Source organism: Aphelocoma coerulescens, chromosome 17, assembly GCF_041296385.1.
Source record: "Aphelocoma coerulescens isolate FSJ_1873_10779 chromosome 17, UR_Acoe_1.0, whole genome shotgun sequence".
Lineage (NCBI taxonomy): Eukaryota > Metazoa > Chordata > Aves > Passeriformes > Corvidae > Aphelocoma > Aphelocoma coerulescens.
In genome coordinates this window covers 6,165,395-6,190,613 of record NC_091030.1, presented here as the reverse complement: position 1 = coordinate 6,190,613, position 25,219 = coordinate 6,165,395, and the positions used below count along the sequence as shown (strand labels likewise).

Below are 25,219 nucleotides of genomic sequence, written 5' to 3'. Positions count from 1 at the left end.
CATCCCACAGGGAGGTTAGCAGAGTACTGTGAAGGAAACGTACCTCTATGCTGCCTCCTCCCATTCTAGCACTGAAATCACTGCGTACGCCTCGGAAGTCTGCCTGATCTTTCTCTCGGATGATCTCCAGTACCATTTCCCTCGCTTGCTACATGGGGAAAGAAGTTACAGTTAGCTTCAAATTATTCTGCTTGCCCTCCTGGTGTTAGGGCCTCCACAGCGGGTAACGCTCAGGCTTCAGGCAGAGGGATCTCCATCTGCTGAACGCGAACAGCGGTCTGATTTAGGATTTCTTTTACCACAGCCTGTTCTTGAAGGCATCTTCCATGTCTGCCAAAACCTGCCAGGTGCACAAGGTGGCAGTTTGTTGGGTGCAATTGCTTCCTCCAGTCTTTCAAAAAGGCCCTTTAGCTTTTAAAATATCTTTTCTTTTTTTTTCGGAATTAAAGGAAGTGAAGACCCTTCCCTACTGGATAGAACTGAAATCAATACAGTAAGGTAGAAGCTGTTGGTAGCATGGCAGAAATCATGTCCACTAAGAGCACATACCAAGGAGGTGCTGGGTAGCACTGAGCTTACTGACTCTCAGAAGTTAAGCCCAAGTCTGCAGCAATCCAGCAAGACATTTTCTGAGACAAATGAATATTTCTCCTACCTACTGGCAGCACTCAAGGCCATTCACAACCTTGCATGTAGCCCAGCTAGTGAAAGTATACCCTGGAAATTAGCCAACAGTAGTCACCAACAAAATAAAAAAAGCCTACATGGCAAACCCAAGCATTTGTTTCTCTCTACTACCAGTCAAGCTTTGGTTCTATTTCCAAGCTTGAGGATGGTGGTGAATCTCTCTCCTTTCATTTTCACATATTTTCCATGTCCTCAAGGTATTTTTAATGGAAAGAAACAACTCAAAGACATTTCAGAGATGCCAAGACAGAAATAAGGGTGATAGAGAGATTTCATGGGGATTTGAGGGAGTTAAGAGCAGCATCCACAGAATCCCACCAAACCCAAGGATTCATCACACTTCTTAAAACGCTTCCTAAGTGTGCTCAGCTTTAAGTGCCTCAAAGATCTTCCAGCCTGTGCAGTCTCCATATTTCCTTGACTGGAAGACGTGACAACAGCAAATCTTGCAAGGCAGAAGCCACCTGGGAAGTGGCAGCACTGAAAGTATGATTTGGTTAGAAGTAGCCAGATTGTCATTAAACTCCTTTTGCAGAGCTATACCTCCACAGTAAAAATTCAGGGGGGAAAAAAAAAAAAACTAACTCTAAAACTTGCAATAAGAGTTTTTTGAAAAATACAACCCAAACACTATCCCTGAGCAACATCAGCTGTTGCAGCAATTTATGATTAGGGAGTGTTCTGGTTTGGTCAAATTTAGAGATATATCCTCTGAGAGAAGGCATAATCACCCCTCCCCCAGCAGGTTCAGGAAAAATAAATTTTCCTCGAAGGAAAGTAAAAGAGATAAAAACTATTTATTTAACAAACACACAGGAAAAGGAAAATAATGCTAAATAATAAAATCTTTTGCTGTGAAGAAAAAACCTGGGAAAGTGTTAGAGTCCTCCCTTTGGTCTCCTCAGAGCTGGGGCTTGGCCCAGGGCCAGGCCCTCTGTGCCCGGTGGAAAGTCCTCCTGATGTGTTCTGATATTGAAGCAATCCACGGAAAAAGGGAAAAAATCCGAAATTCCAGGGAAGGAAAAAAAGTTCAACTCTCAGTCTCTCTCTGGAGGAAAAGAAACTGAACAACTGGCTGAAAGCTGGCTGGAAAAAAAAAGTTGCTATCTCTGTGTGACCCTGAACAAGCTGCAAACTGCTTTGAAAAAGTCTTGCTCAGTTTTTCCTTCCTCTTCTCAGGCTCAGTTTAAAGGCACAGAAAGGCACAAGAATTAATTTCTGGGCATAGGGCAGCGATATGGGATACACATCATAAAGTCACCCCAAGCCAGGGAGATCGTATGAAACAGAACTACTTTTATTGGAGACAGGAATGCTAAGCTAGATTTAAGTACTTAGCAAGGTATGAAAGGCACTTGCTGGGAAGTGGAACATGCCATGGCTGAACTTTAATGCTCTAATTCCGGCGCTCCCATCACGCTGCAATCCCCTAGTCTCCAGCTGATGGGGGTTTTTCTCCGAACCGCAGGTTCATCCACATCTGCAGAGCCCTGACACAAGGAGACTGAGGTACCAATATTAAGCAAACCCCTTGGTTTCAGGAGTTGTTGTGGGATTGGTTTTTAATTACCTGCGTCGATTGGCTGTCTGAGGTAGTTTTGTGAAAGGTTCCCTGTCTCAGATGTGTGATTCAGTCAGTCACTAAGAACCCATTTGCTCGAGTGACACAGAGCTCTCATTTTTTGCCACACAGGCTGGAAAGCATTTCAAAGCTACTTTCTCCAAACCCTCCTCATCATCTCTACTCCTACCCATGTGCAATATTTATGTGGAGTGACAGCTCCTAAGTTATGCTGTAAAACAAACTACTCTGGTGTTTTAACTTGCTCTACTCAACCTTACAGAACAAACAAAACCGGGAAAGATTATTACATTTACAGTCAGATTTGACTCCATTAGATGCTCACAAATACACTCAGGTTTAAATTTCTCCTCAGTTCTCTTGGGAAACCACTTTGCTTTTGTTACATACCTGTACTTTAAATGCATCTCCAGTAATACGGAGAGGTTTATCTGCTCCAGTAGGCAAAGGACCATCTTGGATCATAATCATTTTCACACCTGTTCGCTCCTGAAGAAAAAGCACAGAGCACTTTTCTAAGCAGAGTCCCTAAAACAAGGGACTGTATTTTGGACACTAAACATTATGAAGGTCAAACCAGCACCGTTACAGAATGCACAAATTCAGGAACAGTCCTAGAGTGTAAAGGACTGCCAGAAATTGTGCTGCTCCTGAGGTTCTCAAATAGCTGAAATCCTTGCAAGGAAAACCCCCTCTACCTCGACAACTGACTTTCCAGCCCTTTCCAAAATCTGTAGCTGTCTTCACATAACAGTTATTAAGTGACCAGCCTCCAAACTATGTGACAGAGGTCTAATCAGGGCACTCAAAACTCCTCCATTTTTAACCTAGATGTTTTGCTAAAACCCTCTATTCTTTAAAAACTTGTACCAGATGGAGGAATAAAGAATGTCCAGGAACACAGTTTATACATAACACAACACTTAATTAGAAAGGGGTGGGATGAGAAAAAAAGATGACACACGGCAGCTTTACCACAGATCAGCAACAAAAGAGAAGCAGAGCACTCTACAACAGCATGGCTGGCATTAAAAATACTGCAGAGCAGAGCAGACGTGGCCCTTCCTTGGCTACAGGGATCCCCTCCTGAACAGCACACACCAAGTGTTATCTACAGCACATGGGTTTCTGTCACTGTTCTGGCAAAACTCCACTACTTGTGTAGCTGGGGCCACACTGATTTTGTAACACAAGATTGGATTTGAGTCCAATCTCCAAAGGCAGAAGAGTAGTCCCTGCTGGAGAAGGTTAGAGCATTCAAGGCTCTCCACTTCAGCCTGTTCCAGTGGATCTAGAGAAGCTGCAGTAGGGAAGAGAGCCCTAAAGGAAATGCATCTTGCGCACCTGCAACTGTTTTATTGTTTCACCTCCTTTGCCGATGACTAGACCCACTTTGGATGCCGGGATCAAAATCTCCTGAATGGTACTGTTGCCATCAACATCGTTGTGAAAACCAGGTCCATTCCGACAGCGATCTACAATCTGCCCCAGTAGCCGTTTTGCTTGTCTTTGGAAAAGAATCGAGGGAAACAACCATTAGACAACATTGCTCCACGTGACCAAGAGACCAGGAACCATCGGAATGGAAAGCGATCGGGGAGAGGAGAAGTGGAAAGATGGAGGAAACCATAGTCAGCACAATGTTTGCCTTTTTTTTTTTTTAAACTCTTTGATGTCTATTTTCCCCTATGATGATTACTTATAAGCAGTTTGATTTTTGAAAGGGGAAGAGAAAAGGAAGAGCAGCAGCATGCTCTGACCTCTTAGGAAGTTAAGGACAATAGTTGAACTACATTTGGGGTGCTTACTTCAAATGAAGATGCTCTAGGTTTTAACTTTTCTAGCACATATACAATAATAAAACTCAATCTCTGTTCTCCTTCTCGGTCAAGACAAAAAAACACACACTGCTCTGATACTAACACAGCCCATGGATTAACCATTCTCTGGTCAGTCACAGGCAACTGCTTTGCTCTTCTCTACCTGCTCTTACCAGCAGCACCAGAACACTGTCCTAACACAGCCTCTGCTCCAAGCAGTAGGTGCTGAAGCTACACCGCGAAGCGAGGCAGGGATACTGCAGCAGCCACCAGTGAAAGACTGGGTTCTTCTACTCCTGGTGAGAAGAGACACACAAAGAAGCATTTGGGAGATTAAAGATCCCTTCTCTAAAATCTTTAGCATGTCAGAGGTAACTGACAGGGTTTCCCTTCATCTTGAAGACTCCTATACCAGCACATCCCATTCCTGCCCTTGTCCCACAACCCTTCTGAAAGGAGAAGAAATTCACTGGTTCCCTGTTCAGCCTAATGCAGCATCTTCCCCTCTCTCCACTTCACACCAAGCCATATCAGGCACCCTAAGGACAACTGACTTCTCTCTAGAGATTTGAAGAACCAGTACAAAGTCATCCCTTGAAGCAGACATTCCCCCAAGGCAGCTCAGGGGGTGGTGCTCTGAAGCTGCACTCAGAGCAGAGCACTGCTTGCCCTTGACTTTCTCACAACAAAAGGGAAAAGGTGGAATTTCTGGAAGCCCGCTTCAAATATTCTGGAAAAGTTTTAAAAGGTTTTATTCATCTACCTTCATATTTGGTGCAAAGTTCTTTTAGTGACAATATAGAGACCACAACAGTTAATACACAACATATTTCAGATGAGAAGGGGTCACTCAGAACCTAAGCCTATTAGTTTGTCACTGGATATAACTAATGAAAACATTTCTCACAAAACCCTTCTCAAAGAAGTCTGACATCTAAAATGGTTTCCTGACTTTATTTTATTTTTCTACAAGTAGCCTGAAAAAAACAGTTCAAACAACCAATTTGTCAAGAATTTTACCACAAAAGTAAATTAAATTCCACTTAATTCCATGTCCATGCTCTGTTTCACAAACTGAACAGTCTCACTTTTAAAATTTACTCATATTTTATTTAAAGACAGCCTTGGACACGAGTACATTTAACTGCTTATTTCAGAACCACAAAGTCTTAACTACACCTCTCCCCCATTTTCCCCCAACTGATCTCATGAGGCATCCCAGCTTTTTACTATTTTGCTCTTGCTCTTAAATATCCTTTGCTAAAGGGAGAAAGCCACTTCAATATCAGCAAGAATACACTTCCTGCCCTATAATGTGAGTTTGCCAATTATATTTATTCTGGCTCACTGCTTGCAGTATTATGGTAGAATAAGGAGATTTAAGTACCCTTAGATCTCTTTAGGAATGGAAGAATGATGAGTGTCTTCTCTTTAGAGAGACAGTCTTTGCACCCATGTATTTTCAAACGCAACTCAAAGATTTCCAGATGGATTTTAAAAAACCCACCTACCCAAAGGCTGGGGAGAGAAAGAGCAGCTCCATATGTTAAGTGTGTTCCTGTAAGCCTGAGGATCCTGGATCCAGTTCCAGCAGGAGGTCCTCAACTGGTTTGTGAGAGTCTCAAACTCAGCTCCTGGGAAGGGGGAGGGAGGAAACACTGTCCCTAAAGTTTCTATAGGTCTAAAGATAGAAATCCCTGCTGGCTGGCCACGTGTCTCTACCATGCAAGGAGCAGAATCAAGACTTGGGTTCAGTCCTTTGCTTCTTGTTGGCAGCGATGCAGAGACAAGCACCCAGTGGGCCTCATGCTGCTCTGCAACAACACCAACACCTCCAGGGTATCCTGGAGTGGCACCCACAGGCTTTAGAGGCCTCATGCAGCCCTTCTTCAGCTGGAAGGATGCTCATCTCAATAGGAGTAGGGAAGCGAAGGGGAGAAGAGAAGTGCCCTTCAACAGCTTAGCTCAGTATCCTGGAAAGCTGCAGTTACAAAACTGCATCCTAGGTGCCCTAAGAGCAACCTCACCCTGCGGAGGGGAATTCCAAGGAAATTTCTGCAGAGGATTCAAACTGCAAGTGGAAAAAAAGCCTTTGAGGTGCACAGTTTAAAGCATCAGACCAAGAGGTTCTATGCTCCAGAGACCCTCAAGTTTCTCTAGGCCAACATTTGCTGGTGTGGCTAATAACCAAGTAGCACCACTGACAGAGCACAGCATTAGGGAGAAGAGAAAGAAGGAAAAAGGAGAGAAACTAAATCAGAACTCACTCAATGCTCTCTGGTGTCCCAGTGAGTACACAGGGCCTCTCGGGCATCCCACCACTGTCTGTAAAGGAAACAAGAAAACTTGGAATTAAAAATGTGGCAGCTATTTCAGTGACCATGAAGCACCAATGGAAGCACCACCCACCTGCACACAGCATGCTAAAGAATCCAAAGACATCCAGGATCAACATATTTTAAATTATTTACTGGATGTCTGCATTCCTTTAAAGCCTTCCCCACCAATTAAAGGGAGGGGTAAAAACTCAGATAACATTGATCAACAGTTCCCTGTACAGCACTGCAGCCCAGTCTTCCCCAAAGCACACTGGCACCAATGATTCCATTTGGATGAATGGTCTCATTTTTATGATGCAAAGCAAGCTGTATGGAGAGCTGTTGCTAACCCTCCTGAAATGTCTTCTGCCAGGAGCTGGAGCTGATCAAGCCAGTCAGAGGCAAACCACAGAGCTGAGCAAAGTGAGAAAACTCAACAGCTTCAGGTCCAAGCACAACATGGATTGCCCATTTGCTCTGCAACCATCTGTTGGTTAAAGCCAGTTGCCTCAATGTTCCATTCCCCAAACCACCTGACAGACCTGTTTTCTACCCTGGTTGGGAGGTGGGTCCAACAACAGCTCTCCCATGCCTGTCTGTATCCATGTTAATGGTGATAACACACTGTGAGCATGGGAAGTGCCTGATCTAATGGACACAACACCCTTTGACATTAAAACCTGTTCCCCCACCACACAAAGAGTCTTACCTGGAGCAATTTGAATTTTGCAGCCAGACTCTATCTGAATCCGTGAGATCTGTTCTCCTCCCCTGCCGATTACTGAAATGAGTTCAACAAGCATCAGAACAAACTGTTTTTTCCTGGAAACTGCAGAGCACCTTCCCCCTTTTACTCTGCTGCAGCTGTCTATAAAGGAACAGTTTGACTCCACGATTGCAGAAGAGGCATCCACAGCATGACCAAATTTATCATAGCAGAAAAACACTGAAATACTGCTGAAAGTTATTCTATTTGCTTGGAAAAACAAAACAAAAAAGCCTGTCTTGCACTGGAATGGAAAGAAATAAGTATGAAAGAAATAAGGCACTAGTCTGGGTGATGCTGGGAGAGTAATTTAAGTATGCCTTGTTCAGCCTGAACCAATAAGCCAGTTATTTTGGGTACTAAAAAAGGCAAAGACTTGTTTCTTTATAATTCCTATTTTACTGCCATTTTTGAATGGACATGCTATTTGGCTGTCTGCACTCAGACAGAACCACATCCTGAAATGCTCTATCAACCCCCAGTGAACACAAATATCCATCTCCCTTAACTCTCAGAGTTGATACATCACTGTTTCACAACAAGACATGCAGAGCACAGACCACGCCAATCACCATTTCTACCCTTCCCAGACTGCAAAAACAGCAAAGCTGTAAAGTCAAACAGGTATTCCTGGCTCAGGATGCTCCCAAAGAAGCATCTCAGCTGTGGGGTGGCATCCCCCCGTATCTGAACCAGGGTGAGATTTAACACAGAGGTGATGCCTGCAAGCTCCCCTCTCCCAGGGCCAACATCCTCCATGTGTAGCACCAGGACTGGTAAATGAAGAGGTCTGGCAGGAGAGGAGGGAGCCTTTCCTTTGCAGGAATTTGAGTTACAGTCTTACAGTGTCTTTAGAGTCAGAACAAAACTTGGCGCACTATGGGGTAATTACCACGGCCTGTTATTTTCCTCTTTACTCTCCATATATCAAATTGGAAGGGATACACAGAGACCCAGCAGTAGAAGTGTCTATGCAATCACTGCAGTAACACATCAGCAGGAGGTGCCACTGAAAGCAAGAGTAATGATCATTAAGAGGAAGACAGAAATTAGGATCAAGCTTGAAAGAAAACAGTACCAGGAATGCAAATCTAGGAAAAACTCTCGTCTGGTTGTGTTTCCCTGCAGCAAATGTATGAGAAATTTAAAATTCTGTTTAACTTGCCTTTAGTCAACTCATATTTTAACATTTAAATGTTGTTTTCCTTCCTCAACTCCCACAGTTTTGCATACTCAAAGTAAAATGTTGCAATGTAGGGAAATAAATTCACTTTTGACTTATGTACTGTGCTAATGGGAATTTAAAAGAGAAATCACTAAAATGCCCAGTAACTTGTAGCAGACGTTCTTATTACTGGGACATTGAGCTTTTCCGTGAAGTTTGCATCTGGATTTTAAACACAGATCCTCTGTTCCCCATGAAGACAGCATTAAACAAGGCTTATCCAAGGCTAATAAGCACAAAAACTTGTGTCAGAATCAACAGCATTCCTGCACAGGAAACACACTGAGAAGCATCAAAAGCATCCAAGGTACTTACTAAATCCAACCATTTTATCAGGCACTTTGAACTCTTCTGTTATTACAGCCCTAAAACAAAAAAAAGGAAGAAAACCCCATCAAATTTTCATTACAAAGAACAATTTGGGAGAAACTACATCCCTGCCATGGAGCCTGGGCTCAGGACAGGGATTCTGCAAACACAAGCAAGAGCACATCACTGTCAAAATCATTTGTTTTGGAAGGGACCTCTCATGGTCACACAATTCCTCCTATGCTGGATCCATTTCCAGTCTACCTCTGGTATCTTGAATGAAGCTGATGGAAGAAGTTCTTTTTGTCATTTTTGCTCCAGACAGATTTAACCAAAAAAAAAAAAAAAAAAAAAGTTTCCTTATCATTGAGCCTGGACCTCCCAAGCAGCAGTGTCTGCCCAGCGCTTCTGGATATTCTCCTCCCAGGAGACACCAACCAAAGCCAGCCCTGACATGAACAGCCCTTTCTGGCAGTCACAGGTTTGGTGTTTGGGACTCTTTTTTTGCCTGCTTGCCCTTATCATTCTTCTCCTTGGAATTAATAAAAATTGTCTTCGATTATTCTCTGAATTCTTATTATCTCAAGACTTCCATACCTATTGCTCTTTGGACATTTTCAATGTGCCTGCCTCAAAACAGAGCACTCAAAGCAGTTTCCTAAGACCTGACCATAGTCAAATAGAAAGGAATTAACTTGGATTGGTTTTTTGTTTAGCTGTTTCTGTTTTGTAGAAAACACACCACCATGAATATGGAATTTGAAAACATGCATTATATACTATTTGTTCAGCAATCTCAAAAGCAATAAAACACCTGCACAGTAAGTTCAATGCAGGTTTTGTGGTGAGGTATATTAAAAATCTTCCCATCTTTTTGCTTAAGATCAGTAAGGGAAGCTATAAAATACACTAGACTTGATTAGCTAAGTTGCAGATAAAGTACACGCACTGCCCACACTTTTCTAGGCTGCTCTAGTCAGACACTAGCTTTAACTTAACTATTAAAAATTTCAGGTTCTACAGCCTTCATGCACATTGTTTGTCCCTTCTGCTGAGGCCCCAAACAGCTGGTTAGAATGGAAATGCACTACTATTCACCTTTGGGCTAATTCAGCTTTAGAAATGTTCTTCCATTCAAAACAACACAGACAACTCCTCAAGATCAGGATTTGAGAAAACCTGAGAATTTTACATTTTTATTGGATGCTGAGACATGCTGGATGACAACTCGTACTTGCTTCAGTCTTCCCAAACCATCTTTGACAAAGGTGTCATCCCAGGTCATATTACACCAACAATACTAAATAGTAATAACACCAACAATGACACGTGTCTGTTTGATACTTCCACCTTTGCCAAAACGCCAGACCTTTTTTCACTTTTTCTTTCTTGCCCCCTGCCAGGGCAGGGGAAGGAAAAAGAGAAAGAATTTATTTTTTTCGGTCCTGCAGATTTGCAGGGACCAAATCCAAGTTTCACATCAACTCCTCTTTTTTTCATCAGAACAAACAACCCAGGCTGGAGAAAACCCAAGCTGACAGTTTTTCCACATTCTCAACCTCTGACTTCCTAACACTACTACAGATGGTGGATCAATAAACAATTAGAATTGATCAATAAATAATAAAACATAACCCACTGCTTACCTTTGATGTACCAGGGCCCCTAACTGGTTACCTACTGTGGCAAAGAGAGAAAAAAGGGAAAAAAATCAAAGCATTAGCACGGATAAACTAACTTCATCCCTATAGAAAAAGAGTTCTTACCGTTTCATCAAAAAAGAAAGAAAAGCAAAACAGTAATTTAGGTTCAGTGGCTGAAATGAATGCGTTATGTGGTACAAAACAGGAGGGGATTTCTTGATCAACACACACCATAGCCCAGTGTCCAGCTGAACACAGGATAGGGAATTGATCCGCGTCTCCCCATGCTGAGAGTCATGGGAGAAAATCCTGCCTGCCCAAATCCAAATCCCTGCAACTGACCTCCCCCCTTCCCAAATTAAGCCCAAAGCAGTAAAAAAAAGGGAAAAGGTGGGGAGGGAGGAGGAGGGAGAGAAATTCGAAGACCAGTGTGTATTAAAGAATAAAAGCCAAGCAGCCTCAGAGATTCCCTCAGTCCAAGCATCAGACACCGCTGGCACATACTTCTCTCTGTGTCTCTGATCTGTGCTCCATGGAGCCCACTTACACGGAGACCTGTTAAAGGAATAGGGCTGTTAAGTAACCTCGTGGCACCCAAACAGTGTTTCAACCCAACAAAACACATGTTCCTGAACAAATTCCAGGCATTTCTGCCATGTTAGCTGGTGGTCCATCTATGATTACAAGTTATCTCCCTACTGACAACCCTCAGACAGACTTCTGCCCCAACCCCAACAGATTAGATCTTTCTTCCAAATGTTAATAGGGAAAATATCATTAGACCAACTCATGCAAAGTGGGAACACGAGCCCTGCTGGGCTTCCTACTGGACTTTGCCTGCAGCAAACCAGCTAAAAACCAGACCATTTGGTGCTAACAACCAGATGAAAGATTATATTGCATGCCTGGAGGGCACAGGGAACAAAACAAATGAAACTGGCCAATATGTGAGCTGTGATAATAAAGATGCTGTTTCAAACTACCTTGCAGCAAGCTGCACATTCTTTGACCTGAAATAAATTGGCAATCAGCTGGCAGGGATAGAAAGTGGATGCATCCCACGCTCTCTAAATCCGGTAGAAAAATGCATCAAGTTTGTGGCCAAACACTTTACTCAAAGAAAATAGACAAAGAGAGTCAACAGTGTATTTCTGCTGTGTGTCAATACCCCATAATAGTTCAGGACCAAATATCGACAGCCTATCTATTTTATTACTCTCCCCAGCTCAGCAATAAGACAACTGCTGTATTATTGACTCCCCTAGATTTGTCTTTGCATATTCTCACCCTGAACATAAAAAGCTCTAATTTGATAACTATGAATATTGCAGTTGAAAAAGGTGGGTGATGTAATGGGGAATATTTGCTCTGGCTGATAAGCTCCTACCACAGAGCTGAGCAAACACAACCAAACTCAGAATCTTGCTCCAAACTGCACTCAGAATATTTCAACTCCACGCAGTAGGTCTGGTGGTATTGGTGTAGTGTGGGGTTGCCACAGCCAAGGCCACTCATTATCAAGATGCCAGAAAGAGTGGTTTTAACTCTGCGAAGGCTGTATTTAAATCTCCACTTCGCATTTCAATTCACCAGAACAGCTCTCTTAGCAATCTGTTCCACTGCAGCCGCTGCCCACAAATTATGAGACAGATACACATCCTATAATCAACTCCCCAAGTTCACACAAGGGAAGAGCCTTCATTTTGTAACACAATCCTACACTTGAAAAAGACAACTTCCGAGGGGAAACCTGCACAAGCACAGGAAGTTAAATCAGTCAGGGAATTAATGCTTTAGATGTAGGTAACAGTGTCTCTCCAACCCATTCTGAGTACTATGCAACCAGAGTAAGCTATTCACCCTCACAGGGAGATACCAGCCTTAATGCATGTTTATTATATATTTATTCATACTAATTAGTATGAAAAAATGATGCCACAATAACTTATGTGAGAGACCATTCCTTCCACAGTCTACAGATAACTTCTCAAAAAACTGAGATCAAAAGCAAATGGAGAGAAATGGAAATGATTTATTTCAAGTCAGTTATGATTTCTCTCTGTTTTGGGGGGGGGAAATGATGTGGCTCCCAGTTCCAACAACCTAAAGGTCCATTCCTTCTCTGACATGCCCATTTTTCTCTGAAAAACAGGGCCTAATAGAGAGGCAGAGCTGGGGCAGCCACAATACCGAAAGCCGATGCACCATCCCACCGTCTCCCTTCACACCAAGGAGGGGGCTGAACTCTGACAAACCACATATGTATTTCCCCCTTTTACATCTATTCAGTACAATTTAACTGTAACTGCAGTCATTTTACTGCAAATAAGGAAAAATACTGAATAAAATCAGCACAATTTCCTATTAATGGCACCTGCTGGTTGATAACTCTTCATTCTGCTTTACGCTTCACCTTAACTGAATTCTACCTAACAGACACTCAAAACAAATGCGGATTTTTCTTACGCCCCACAAAACAGAGCAGTGCCTCCCACTAAATTAATGTTCATGATGGGAATATACAATCTCTTCAGGAATATCTTCATGGCTAGAATAAAATCAGAGCGACACATCTCCTGGAGAGCAGTGGAACAGGGCTGCTTTTCATACTTTTGAGCCAAAATGGGATCATCATAAATTTTAGAAAGCTGCAAAGATAGTTACCCTTATTCTCCATCGTTAAATATTGCTAGGTTTTTCTTTAATTAAATAGGCAAACTCTAATAATTTTTGTGCCTGACTTCACTGTAAATCTTTGGAGATTTTTTTCCCCTCCCTTAAACCACCTTTTTTAAAAAAGTGGCCATCCGTAAAGTTACAATTTTGAACAGTGGTATTTTGTATATTAAACTAAATCTTTTGCCAAGAGATCTGGATTTTTGCCCTGGTCCTACTGCTGCTGCAGATGTGTCAAAGAGCATCAGTACTGACTTTCTTCAGTAAGACAGGGATAAAATCCCCTTCTGAATTTTCACTGAAAACACACTGGAGGAAAAGAATAAAGTACTTTGTACAGCAGGATCACGGTGTGTTTGAGCCCCTTGGTTCTACTACAACCAAGTTTTATTACACCAGAGCGGGTCATCTTCAGATCTGGATGTACCACAGGAGCTTGGGGAGGAGAGAGGAGTGGAATGAAGGGGTGTGAGGCTTCTCCAAGGTCTCTCACCTTTGTTTTCCCAGACTCAAAGGATGCCCCAGCCTTCAGCTGCAATGCCGCTGCTTAATCCTATGGATCTAACAGGACGTTCCTTTAAAGCAGCCCAAAGCAGGGCAAACAAAGGGTAATGTTCTGTCCATCAGTCTCTTTGCAGCAGACTAGATCCCTGCTTCCTTTGAACAAAAGGAGACTGCTTCTTTAAAGGTTATTTAGCATTAAACAAGCTTATTAATCTGTGCTGGTAATTAGAGGGACCTATTAATTAGAATGGAGGCCAGAGGCAGCAGTTGGCCCTTTACAGGAGGGCTGGGGTCTGTCCTCAGCAGCAGCCACAGGCAAAGTGCCACCAGGTCTCTCTGCAGGTCAGACTCACCTGTCCCTACTGCTCACCTTTGCTGAGAAACATTAACCCCTGCAAGTGGCCACAGAAATGCCAGCTGTGACTTCCCAGGAGCAGTACAAATAAACCTGATCTCTTCTCTGCACTACAGCTGTTTACAAGATTACTTCCAAGTTGTTTCCAGAAAGGGGAAATAAAGAAGCCAGGGAAAAGAGAAATAATCAGTCTCAAGCTCCATCTAACACCAGTGAGCCAGGTTACCAGGGTTGATCCTGCTGCTCCACAGTTCAGATGAGGGTTATGTTAAGGGAAGTGCAGAAGGCACCCACACATCCTGGTTTCCAACACTACGACAAATCTGTTTTTCCTGGAAATGCTTTAAAAGCTGCTGAATTTGTTTGGATCAATGCACTGACACCTGTCTTAAGACCACTTCCTAAGCTGGCATCAGGCAGCCACAGCAGCAGCTGTTTACAAAAACAGACAGGAAGAATTAGATTGTCCTGAAAGACAGACAGTTTTCCTGTCACCTTAAATATTTCCTCTGGAGACAATTTTTTCAGCAGTATTAGGAACAGCATTAATTTCCTAAGAGCTGTATGGGGACAGGGAAGCAGTGAGATCTGCACTCAGCTGTGAGCATGCAGTATACAGGGGTAAATTTCCCACCAGATTTGTTTCCAGCTCATCCAGAGCAGCAGAATGTATCCAAATCCACACACTATAACATTTCTAAGAGCATGTGTAACATAATCACTTCTTGGCAACATCTCCAAACTGTGGTTCACAGACAAGCAGAAAATGAGAAAAGTGTGGGCATGCAATCCCAACACCCCTTGTTTGCAGCTAACAGAGAACTAAAAAAAATCATCCAAATAGAAGTGCTTTCCTAATTAAAGCGTCCTATTAAAAGCAACTTCCATCTTCCAGATGTTTAAAGCTAAAGCTGCATTATAGACATTTAATTACATGGCAGCAAGAGCAGGTAGCCCAAGACTAAGATATGGATCACACCACAAAGAGATACACAGCAAGAAACACCCACAGCTTCAGGAGTTGCTCTGCCAGGCTGCAGGTAAAGAACAGCACAGGAGGATTCCACTTGTAGGAGGGAACTCATCACACACCTGCATCTCAGTACAGGACTTATTCATGCCATTAGAAATAAAACCCAACATGACCCAAGCTGAAAGAAGTGCTACAACCCTTATCCCTACCCTGACAGTTCCCGCTTCTTTGTCAAATTCCAGCCCTTTAAAATATTACTTCAGTCACTTCTCCTCGAAGATCTCACAGATCAGATTTCTGGGAAGGGAGTTGGACAAAGTCATATACAGATGTATATGAGCAACCCAAGGGCAAACACAGCATTGGAGCTACTTTAAAAACAGTTACAGAGAAGGTCCAGTGCTGAGTACAGGGTAAGCAGAACAACTGCTGATCCAGGAGTCAGGAATAGCCACTCTGAGAGGCTCTCCCAGGAACAATACCTGCTCCATGGAGTTATCTACCACAGCACAAGAAACCAGCAGTAAGGCACATTTATAGCCCAGATTGCTACTGTATTGACACGGTCTGTGTCAACACAAACAAGGCTGCCAAGTTCTAGGGCTCGTCAGTACAAGTTTAAGTACAAAGTCTAACCTGTCACTACAGCACTACGACCATTTCACGTGTTACAAGTTCCTAAAACCCATTTTGTCAAGAGGTCAGCTCTCCCAGTTCAGTCTGATCAATGAAAGACACAAGCAGGACAAATGTTGTGAATGACTGGTTCCTAGAAGGCTATTTTTATTCTTTTTCACACACAGCCACATCCCTAAGCTATTCAGGCACAGCTCAGAGCTGTTCAGCATTCCCCAACACTGCCAACCCTGTGACAGCCCAGCACCTTCCCCCTGCAGAACCAGCACACACCAGCAATGCCAGACCTCTGGCTTCTCAACAAAAGGATACTCCAGTCCAAGATACAAAGCATAGGGGCTCACCCAGATGAATCCATTCTCTCCTGAAACCCCAAACCAAAGGAGCAGCAGCAACCTGTTGCTCAAATAGAGCCAAGAGCAGAGAACAGAAGTGGGTGGTGGCATGTGTTCAGAAAACAGTAAATGTTAGCAAGCCAGAGGCTCCACATGAAAGAAACTTTTCCCCATGCTCCAGCACGTTTTTTCAGGCTGAGAAGCAGACGTGCAGTTATTTTCAGCCTTTGTATCAGATAGAAAAAAATTCTTTTCAAAATGAAGTGCTAGGCAGCAGCTTTGCCTATCTCCTCAGTACTCCTGAACATATCCATTTGGGAGAGAATCACCCTGCAGGGCTATGAGTGTCAGGAAAAATACCAGAGGAAATAGCAAAAGGAAGACATATCCATGCTTTTTATTTCTTCACAAAGAAAGGTGAGCTCTTTGCATCTACAGAGCAGCAGATAATACAATTTAAACACTTCTTGTAACAATGCATATAATTAGATTTATAAAACCTAAAAAACTCTTGTTCTAATATTTTCGTTGATCCCACCAAAGATAAGAAACTAGTGGCTTATTTTAAAACTGTAACAATTCATACAATATTGACTTATAACAGTTACCAGCTAGGGTCCATGCAATAAACTATCCTTTGGCTGGGACCAATTTTAAATTCTTCAGAGATTTTAGAATTCTCAAATAATAAGGGAGAAAGCTAAGCTAATACAGGAGGTTTCCTTCCAGCTTGCAGCATCTTACATAAGTACCTTTTTTCCTTAGAACTCATGTACAAAGCAACCAGAACTTGACAGTAACTCAGCTCCTGGGCTGTGACTGTTGTCACAGATGGAAAGGAACATGTGTAATACTGTCCCTACACATTACCTGCACTCAGAAAAGAAGGGTCATCAGGGAAGAGCATGTACTGTGTACACCTGGTACTCTGTAGGTGGGCTCCAGCACAGGCCCAATAAGCAAATCCTCCTCCCTCCCTCAACTCCCATAGACCAAGACTTAAATTACACAGTTTGTTTGCTATTTCCCAAAGGTCATGAACTAACAAAGAATTGCTTCACATTAACACTAATGCCTAAGAACACTGTGCTATCTAGGTAAGAGTAAACAGCACAGGGCATCTTGTATAAAACTTCCATACACAGAAAGATGCATTTTCCATCCTTAAAATAGACAACTGACTCCATAGATGAATTTCAGGAGCTGCATCCACAAGACTGACTAATCACAGCCAGCTTACCTCCATCATCCAGGGGCCGTTTCTGCACTCCATAACCGTAGACTGAGGGGTCCACAAGTGTTGTAGAATTATTCAAGTGAGGAATATCTCCAATTTTAGCAGCAATCTATAAAAACAGGATAAAAGCATTATCAGCATAGCTGAAGTTTCAGCCACCACAAGTAAACACTCTTTCTCCCAATAAAGCATTGGCCCCAGTCCAACCTTCTCTCAGGTATTTACTATATAGGTGGATTTGTAACAAGGCTCTTCATTTGTAAAGCAAACAATTTTCTGCTTGCTTTTAGTATTTGCTTAATTAAGATCACATTCACCCAGTTCCTCTTCCTGATCATAAGCAGACAGTTACTCCCTGGAACATTATATTCAGGAGTATTTCCTCAATGGATAGCTGACAAGCTAAATCTTGCTAATAGAAGGGTTCAAACTAACCCCCCACCTTTGTCCTGGAGAAGCTGCCACCACCAGAGCTGTGTGGGAGGACACATGCTTCCTCCTGCATGCAGATCCAGACACACAGAAATGCACACTCACACATCTGTGGGGGAGCACAGGGAGAGAGTGAAAACACACAGCAAAAGGACAGGTTTGGGAACTCTCTGCCAAAGAGACTGGATCACTCTTGTTTACTGTGTGAGGAATAAGCCAGTGGGCAAACTATCAGTCCAGAACTAGTTTCCATTTCCTGCAGTGGTCAGTACAGCACAAACACGACTAATGCTGCCTGTGCCTCTGCTTCCAACCCTTCCAGAGGGGAAACTGCCATTCCCTGCCGAGCCAGGATACAAGGAGTTTATTCACAGGAAAGAGGAGACAGTCAGCTATCACACTAAGGAGACTATGGTAAGCAAATAAACTTGGTGAGACACACACCTAAACATCACTTAATACAAGTGAAAAGTTAAGCTCATCTCTAGTGACATTTGGGGGGTAGCTGCACAGGTGGGTGCTGACAACACGAGCTCTTCCAGCTGCTCTCTGAGCTAACTGGTGGAAACCTACCCTAGAAACACACAGGCACATTCCCTGGGTGCTGCACCCCAGTTAACACCCTCTCAGGGGCAGGCAAACTGCAGTCTCACAACTCCCCTTGCCTACATAAAGTATTTTGCTGTAATAAGCAAGCGCAGAACAAAGTAGTTACAGAACAAATATAAAGTACACTGTATTCTACAGCATTTGCTGCCTTTTCCAGCAAAAAGAAAATCATTGAATAGAATCTTTACTAAAAGACTGATCTCACTCCATCATAACTGGATTTCACCAGAGAATAAACAACAGGAGCAGATGAAAGAAAGAGCATTTTACACAGATATGTTTTAAATGACCAATACATCTAAAGATTTCTAAAATTTGCATTTCACCGCAACAGAAAGACATCTACAGTAACTCTGGTTGTTGACAGTACCTTCTGCTCCCGTGGAACAAACAACTGCCCAAGATGCAGAACCACAGGGTACTGAAAAAAGCTATTTGAAATAATCTTGAAAGATTGAGGACACTGCTTTTAGAAAAAGAATAGGAAACATTTTGTTCAATGCCTTGCATAAAGACAGCTCAGAGTTTGGACCATTTTCTCCTTATAGCCCATTCTGTCCTGTCTCCTTTTGGAAAGTTGGTAACTTTGTTGTGTCAGAAATGTCAGAGATAAGAGAATAAAATCTTCCTCTGGGACCAGCTGTGATTCTGAAGCTTTCAGGACAAGCATTTTGTACATCAACATCTCCAGTAAGTCCCCAGAAAGCTGGTTCTGAAAGCATTAACACACCTTGTCCTCTCGAGGAGGGAGGGCCAGGTGATGCTTTACTCTTTTGTTAAATGTTGTACTGCATCCATGGACTCAGCCCTTTGCCCACATACTTTTCCCTTATGTTTGGGATTAAGAGAATTTTAACAAAATACAAAGAGCAGAGATGTTTTCTGACTACTTCAACGCTGAAATACAAATTTTAAAATACATTTTACAGCAATCTATTAACAGGTTTCATATAGTAACTTACAATGTAGACCAAAAGGAACAGTGTCAGGTACACCATACCCTGACATATTTTGGGACATTTGATTTTAACACCTCCTTCACAAACTCTCTTTCTGTCAGTAGCTATTTACCATGACTTACAAATTATGGACAATCGTTTAGAGGTGAAATCACTCACCACACACTCCAGGAAAAGAAAAAAACTAGTCTGTGGATAGCAGAAGCTGGCTCAGGGAAGGAAGGCAGCCTGAAGTACAAGGGTGTTCAGGACCAGCTTGCTGGCACCATGGCTGTCTACTCCCAACTCATACTGAGCACACAATGATCACCTTGGCACAGAATCCTCCAAGAAAAGGGCAAAGCAAGAGTGTTAAAACAATTTTTACATTATCAGCTTCTAGGATATTTTCCTTCCCCCCCCCCCTTATTTAAACTGGTACCCTTATCTCTAAAGCCTCCCAGCTGCCACTGGATTACAGGCAGACAACGGTGCCACCTCACCACAGCAGGAAAAAACACCCTGCAAAATTGAGAGCTGAGTTTTTAAAGTACATGTAGCAGCTAAAATACATTTTAACATCTCATGTTCAACTTAAAATGGGAAGCTCAGTTTTTAGGACAGGTTCAGCAGGGAGGTAAGCACAAAAATTAGGACATGGCAAATAAGCGGACCTAGCCCTTATCTGCCTAAATGACCTTGAATAATGTACTGCTGTTAGCCACTGCTTTTGTCCTGCTCTATGTCAGCCTTCGGTTTTTTCCCCCCCCTCTAAACCCAATGCATCCATTTTATCAAGCTCTGAAATATACTGGGAAAAAAGCATCATTGTTTCTGCACCTAAATTCCCCAAAATAAAGCTCTCCAACAAAGACTTTAAAGGACACAACACAAGCCCCAGCTACAAATTGCAATGGTAAAGCCAAGAAAAACAAACTAATCCATGAAGTTGTGGAGGGAGGCAAGTTTTCCTATACCTTGCACTTCTGTTCTCCTATACGTTTAACAGCCAGAAAAATGACAAAATATAAATACAAAACCACTTCTAAATATGAAGCTTCTTTGCTAGGCAAACTCAAACACCAGTATCTGCAGAATTCAGCTTTCAAGACAACAGGCCCAGCTTCTAAGAAAAACCTCTCCATGGTGCCCTGCAAAGAACAGCAACAGATAAAATCACCAATTCTAGGTATTAGCAGGATAAAAAAACCAATAAGGCACTGTCAGCTGACCCTTCAGACTATTCTGGTACTCGTGCTGCTCCTCCCATTCACTCAGCAGAACACTTGAGTTGGGGTGACAGACATTTCTCCAGAGCTCTGCAGAAAGCAATAAAACCATCCAGGTTTCGTGTCACACGTGGTTTTCCTAAATACCAGAGTAATTGGCAAAGCCTGAATCTATTTGAGGATGACCTGAAAAAGGACTCTGCAAGGGGGTGAAGAAAAGTTTGTTCCAGGCCCCTCCATCACCAGGGAAATTAGAAGTTAGAGCCTGATATAGAAAGAGATCTCAAACACACAGCCTGTTGACTCTCAGTCAGTCTCAGGATATTCCCCATTTTTGAGGTAGCCAGGATGGCACATCACAGGCTCACCAAGCCTCAGCCTTTTTTCTCCAGGGCATTCCCACAACACCCAGCAAGACACTGTTTGGTCAATAAGAACAAAACTTAAGGATGGTCTGAGAGAAATTAATTTTAGTCCAAAGTACAAGCAGCTCTGCTTATTTTCTGATCCCACTATTCAAAAGAGGAGCAAACATCCTCTCTCTGTCTCTCTCCCCCCATCCCAAAATGCCATAGAAAAGCCACCCTGCCTGGGAGCAGCTGGACAGATCAGTCCCCACCTCAGAGCCACCAATCCACTCAAGACGTGGTGCAGAATATGCAGAACAGAGCAGCTCCAAGTCCCAGCACTGCCTTGAAAAAGTAATTATTCATAAATCCCAAATATTTCAGAGTCCACAAAAAATCCAGGGAAGTCCAGCACAAACGCTGAAAGCAATGTAAAGTAATTTCTTTCAAAGATATTCCAGGTTTCCTATCCTTGTATCATCTCACATCCCAGCTGCTCTAAGGAATGCAGCTACTTTCCTTTAATCAGGAAAGTCTTCCTTGTCCTGAAGTTATGTCCTTGTTTAGATATTCATAACCAAGCACTGTATTCCACAGCCTGATTGTCATGTTATGGCTCTCATGAGAACTGAGTTTAGTAAATCTGATTACTGGTCTTACATGTGACACAAACCTTGAGAGATTCAAATGTCAAGCCAGGGATGACCAACCCATCAAGTCAGAATTATGGGTGAATTTCTTTCCTCTGCTCCCTCATTCCCTTAGAGCAAAAGGAATACTCCAAAAAGGCCAAAACCAGAACAAAAGCTGTACCAGATCAGTACAGCTCAGGCTAATAAATACCAAACACTCTTGGCTCTCCCATCACCTCCTGAGAAATATTAGGTGCAGCTGCCTTTTCATTACCCCCTGATTCTCAGACAGGAAGTTCCACCACAGATTGCTTGGGTGGTGAGGCAAATATCCATCACCTGAGTAATGAAGATCATTTTCAGTGACATTTGGCAACAAGTCACTAGTGACAATTTAGTTATGTGCAAGAGAAGACCACCTGCTCTCTTACATAGCCTCCCCAGAACTAGATTAAATCAAGTACATTCACAGGGGAAGGAAACATTTTAGCCCTCCAACAGCTCTTTTCATCCCACAAACACTAATGGAAAAAAGTCATATTCAACAGGCAGCAAACAACTCGCCACACAAAAATGTAGGACACTGCGCTCCCACAAACACGTGCAGAGCCCACATTCCCCAATGCACTTGTTTCCAGTGTGGAAGACAGCTGGAAGGTGCTGCTGGAATCTTCCAGGTCAGACTAACTCAAGTTTTAGGCTCATGGAAACCCAGCACGTGCAGAATAATCACAGCAAGTGTCATGAACTTAAGAACAACAAAATCAAGTAAGTGACCACAGCCAGGGCACAGAATTATTTGCTCTTTATTATTCCATCTCTCTCATGCATGGGTTGGGGCCTCACAGATCCACCCTACAAACATGATGACAGCAGTCAGGCAGCTCCAACTCAGATCCATTTGCAGTTAGTGCTGTGTTTGAGCCCAGGATCCTCTGAGGCATCACACTTTATTTAACCTGTTACTGCTCTGAGTGGTACACACGGCTGCATATTCAACACAGAAGGGTTTGGGGTGGAAGAGACCTCAAAAATCATCTCGTTCCACCCCCTGCCATGGGCAGGGACACCTTCCACTGTCCCAGGTTGCTCCAAGCCTTGTCACACCTGGACTTGGACACTTCCAGGAATGAGGCAGCCACAGCTGCTCTGGGCAATCTGCGCCAGGGCCTCACCACCCCCACAAGGAAGAATTTCTTCCTAATGTCTAACCTAAACATCCCCTCTTTCCGTTTGAACCCATTCCCCCTTGTCCTGTCACTACAGTTCCTGATGAGGAATCCAGTCCATCTCCAGCTTCCCTGCAGCCCCTTTCAGATCCCAGCAGATGTTGTGATGTCTCCATTCAGCCTTCTCTTCTCCAGGCTAAACAGCCCCAGCTCTCTCAGTCTGTCTCCACAGGGCAGGTGCTCCAATCCCCTTATCAACTTCATGGCCTCTTCTGGACTTGAAACACCCACAACATAATTTCAACAAGCTGCACTTCACCAGCAAATAATTATTTTCTTTTACATAAATGGGTTATTCAACTGCTAACAGGTGGTAGCATTACCAGATATTTAAATAGGATGTTTTTGCAATGAGAGGCCTTCAGTAACATAGAACCAGGACAAGACAAACACAGCTGCAACACCTCTCAATTTAGCTGCATCAAGCATATAACCCTGTCTGGGTGTTCAGACACCACATATCAAGGACATGGTGCTTTCACATGGACTGAAAGAAGCGAGGCCTGGCTCACCTGGGAGCAGCTCACACCCCACCAACATGTGCTGAGAAGGAAATCAATGGCCCCAGAGCAGGTCCTGGCGTCCTGGGAGGTGCAGGGTGTGGATCTACACCACCAAGTGCCTCTGTGCAGGTCACTGCAGACTGCACAGAACATGGACTGGCTGCCACACTGATTCCCAGGTGAGCTGAGAGCCAGGGGAAAGCATCTCAGTTCCATTACAGAGAGCACTAGAGAGGTCTTAGGGTCCAGCTTAGTTTCTTCAGAAGCTTGGCAGTGAAATGACAAAGTCTGGGCAACAGAAGGGGATTTCTCCCACCTGGTCTGTAAAACTGGAGAGAATAAAGTCAGGGTCTTTGAGCACCAGCTGGGCTCGGGTCCTGGCATTCAGCTGTGTTACAGCTCCTTAAAGTGCAGTTACTAAGCACAAGTGCAACCTGTTCAGAGATGGAACGAACACCTGTGACAGATGTGGAACAGGAGGTGTGAAGAACAGCCAGAGCATCCGTGCTGTGAGCAGCAGCTTCTTGTGCTGCAGCCACTTCCCACAAACCGAGGAGCACACAAACACCTGGAATATCCTGCACTGAAGACAAGGGTGTTGATTCCTGCAGGTCTGGGCACTTTCACTGAAGCTCCCCATTTTAGCACTGTGTAAGTTCACAGATTCCTCTGGGGAGCACCTCGCTCCCCCCTCCCCTCTCCCTGAAGGGAATGCCAAGCTCCCACTCTGCCAAGGTTTATATTCACAGAATCAATTAGCTTGGAGAAGACCTCTGAGGTCATCCAGTCCAAGCTGTGACCGATCACCACCTTGTCGATCAGATGATGGCACTGAGTGCCACGTCCAGTGTTCCCTTAAACACCTCCAGAGATGGTGATTCCACCACCGCCCTGGGCAGCCCATTCCAACGCCTAATGACGCTTTCTGTGAAGAAACTCCTCGCAATGTCCAACCTAAAGCTCCCCTGGCATAGCTTAAGACTGAGTGCTCTTGTCCTGTCGCTGGTTGCCTGGGAGAAGAGCTCGACCCCCACCTGGCCACAACCTTTCAGGCAGTTGTACACTGTGATAAGGTCCCGTCTTCTCCAGGCTGAGTGGCCTCAGCTCCCTCAGCCGCTCCTCACAGGACACACACACCAGACCCTTCCCCAGCTTCGCTGCCGATCTCTGGCTGATCTATCGCTCAGCCCACGCACGAGGCCCCGTTTGAAACACGAATTAGCACCAGCTCACACCCACCCAGGTGTCACCCAGGGCCAGACGGCTGCGGGCCTGTCACCAACCACGGCCGCGACTGTCAGAGCCCCACCGCCTGCTCAGGGCATAGCCCCGGGGCTCCGGTCACCCGGCAGACGGGCAGAGGGGCAGCGGGGCCGCGGCCCTGCCCCGCCTCAGCTCCGCGGCCTAGCGGCGCCCCACGGCCTCCTCCCGCCCACCCCCCGCCCGCCGGCCGGCGCCTCACCTGCCGGGCCCGGTGCAGAGCGTCCACGAAACCCTCGGGCTTGATGCCGACGGGCGCCGCGCTCTGGCTCTGCCCCTGCGCCAGCTCCGCCATGGCCCGCGCCCGTCCCGCCGCTCCGCCCGGGGCCCGCGCCCGGAAAGGGAAGGAGCCCCCCGCTTCCGCCGGAAGTGCCCCGGAGGGGCGGGGCCGCGGGGGGCTCGCGCCGCGGGGTGGGGATGGGGGCGAGGGGCGGGGCCAGCCCAGGGCACGCCCCCCCGGGACCCCGCGCCGGGACCCGGCCGGGAACGGCAGCGCCGCCGTGCCGGGCCCCGCTCTGCTCTGCCCCCGCTGCCCCGGGCCCCGCTCTGCTCTGCCCCCGCCGTGCCGGGCCCCGCTCTGCTCTGCCCCCGCTGCCCCGGGCTCTGCTCTGCCCCCGCCGTGCCGGGCCCCGCTCTGCTCTGCCCCCGCTGCCCCGGGCCCCGCTCTGCTCTGCCCCTGCTGCCCCGGGCTCTGCTCTGCCCCCGCCGCCCCGGGCCCCGCTCTGCTCTGCCCCCGCCGTGCCGGGCCCCGCTCTGCTCTGCCCCCGCTGCCCCGGGCTCTGCTCTGCCCCCGCCGTGCCGGGCCCCGCTCTGCTCTGCCCCCGCCGCCCCGGGCCCCGCTCTGCTCTGCCCCCGCTGCCCCGGGCCCCGCTCTGCTCTGCCCCTGCTGCCCCGGGCTCTGCTCTGCTCTGCCCCCGCTGCCCCGGGCTCTGCTCTGCCCCCGCCGCCCCGGGCCCCGCTCTGCTCTGCCCCCG

General features: G+C 45.1%; 1 protein-coding gene across 4 annotated transcripts in view; it reads right to left on the bottom strand.

Moving 5' to 3' along the window:
* The window catches only part of FUBP3 (far upstream element binding protein 3), a 40,232-nt gene extending 15,658 nt beyond the window's left edge, over positions 1-24,574 (bottom strand). For 2 of the 4 annotated variants that reach the window (XM_069031561.1, XM_069031564.1), the window contains exons 1-10: positions 24,448-24,574; positions 17,070-17,175; positions 10,855-10,905; positions 10,354-10,387; positions 8,714-8,763; positions 7,117-7,188; positions 6,357-6,414; positions 3,614-3,776; positions 2,660-2,758; positions 44-148 (exon numbers count right to left, since the gene is read on the bottom strand). In XM_069031561.1, coding sequence (XP_068887662.1) covers positions 44-148; positions 2,660-2,758; positions 3,614-3,776; positions 6,357-6,414; positions 7,117-7,188; positions 8,714-8,763; positions 10,354-10,387; positions 10,855-10,905; positions 17,070-17,175; positions 24,448-24,540 — 831 coding nt within the window. In that variant the 5' untranslated portion in view covers positions 24,541-24,574. The remainder of the gene's footprint in view (positions 1-43; positions 149-2,659; positions 2,759-3,613; positions 3,777-6,356; positions 6,415-7,116; positions 7,189-8,713; positions 8,764-10,353; positions 10,388-10,854; positions 10,906-17,069; positions 17,176-24,447) is intronic. The other 2 variants (XM_069031562.1, XM_069031563.1) reach the window with 2 other exon arrangements.
* Positions 24,575-25,219: the final 645 nt, after the last annotated feature.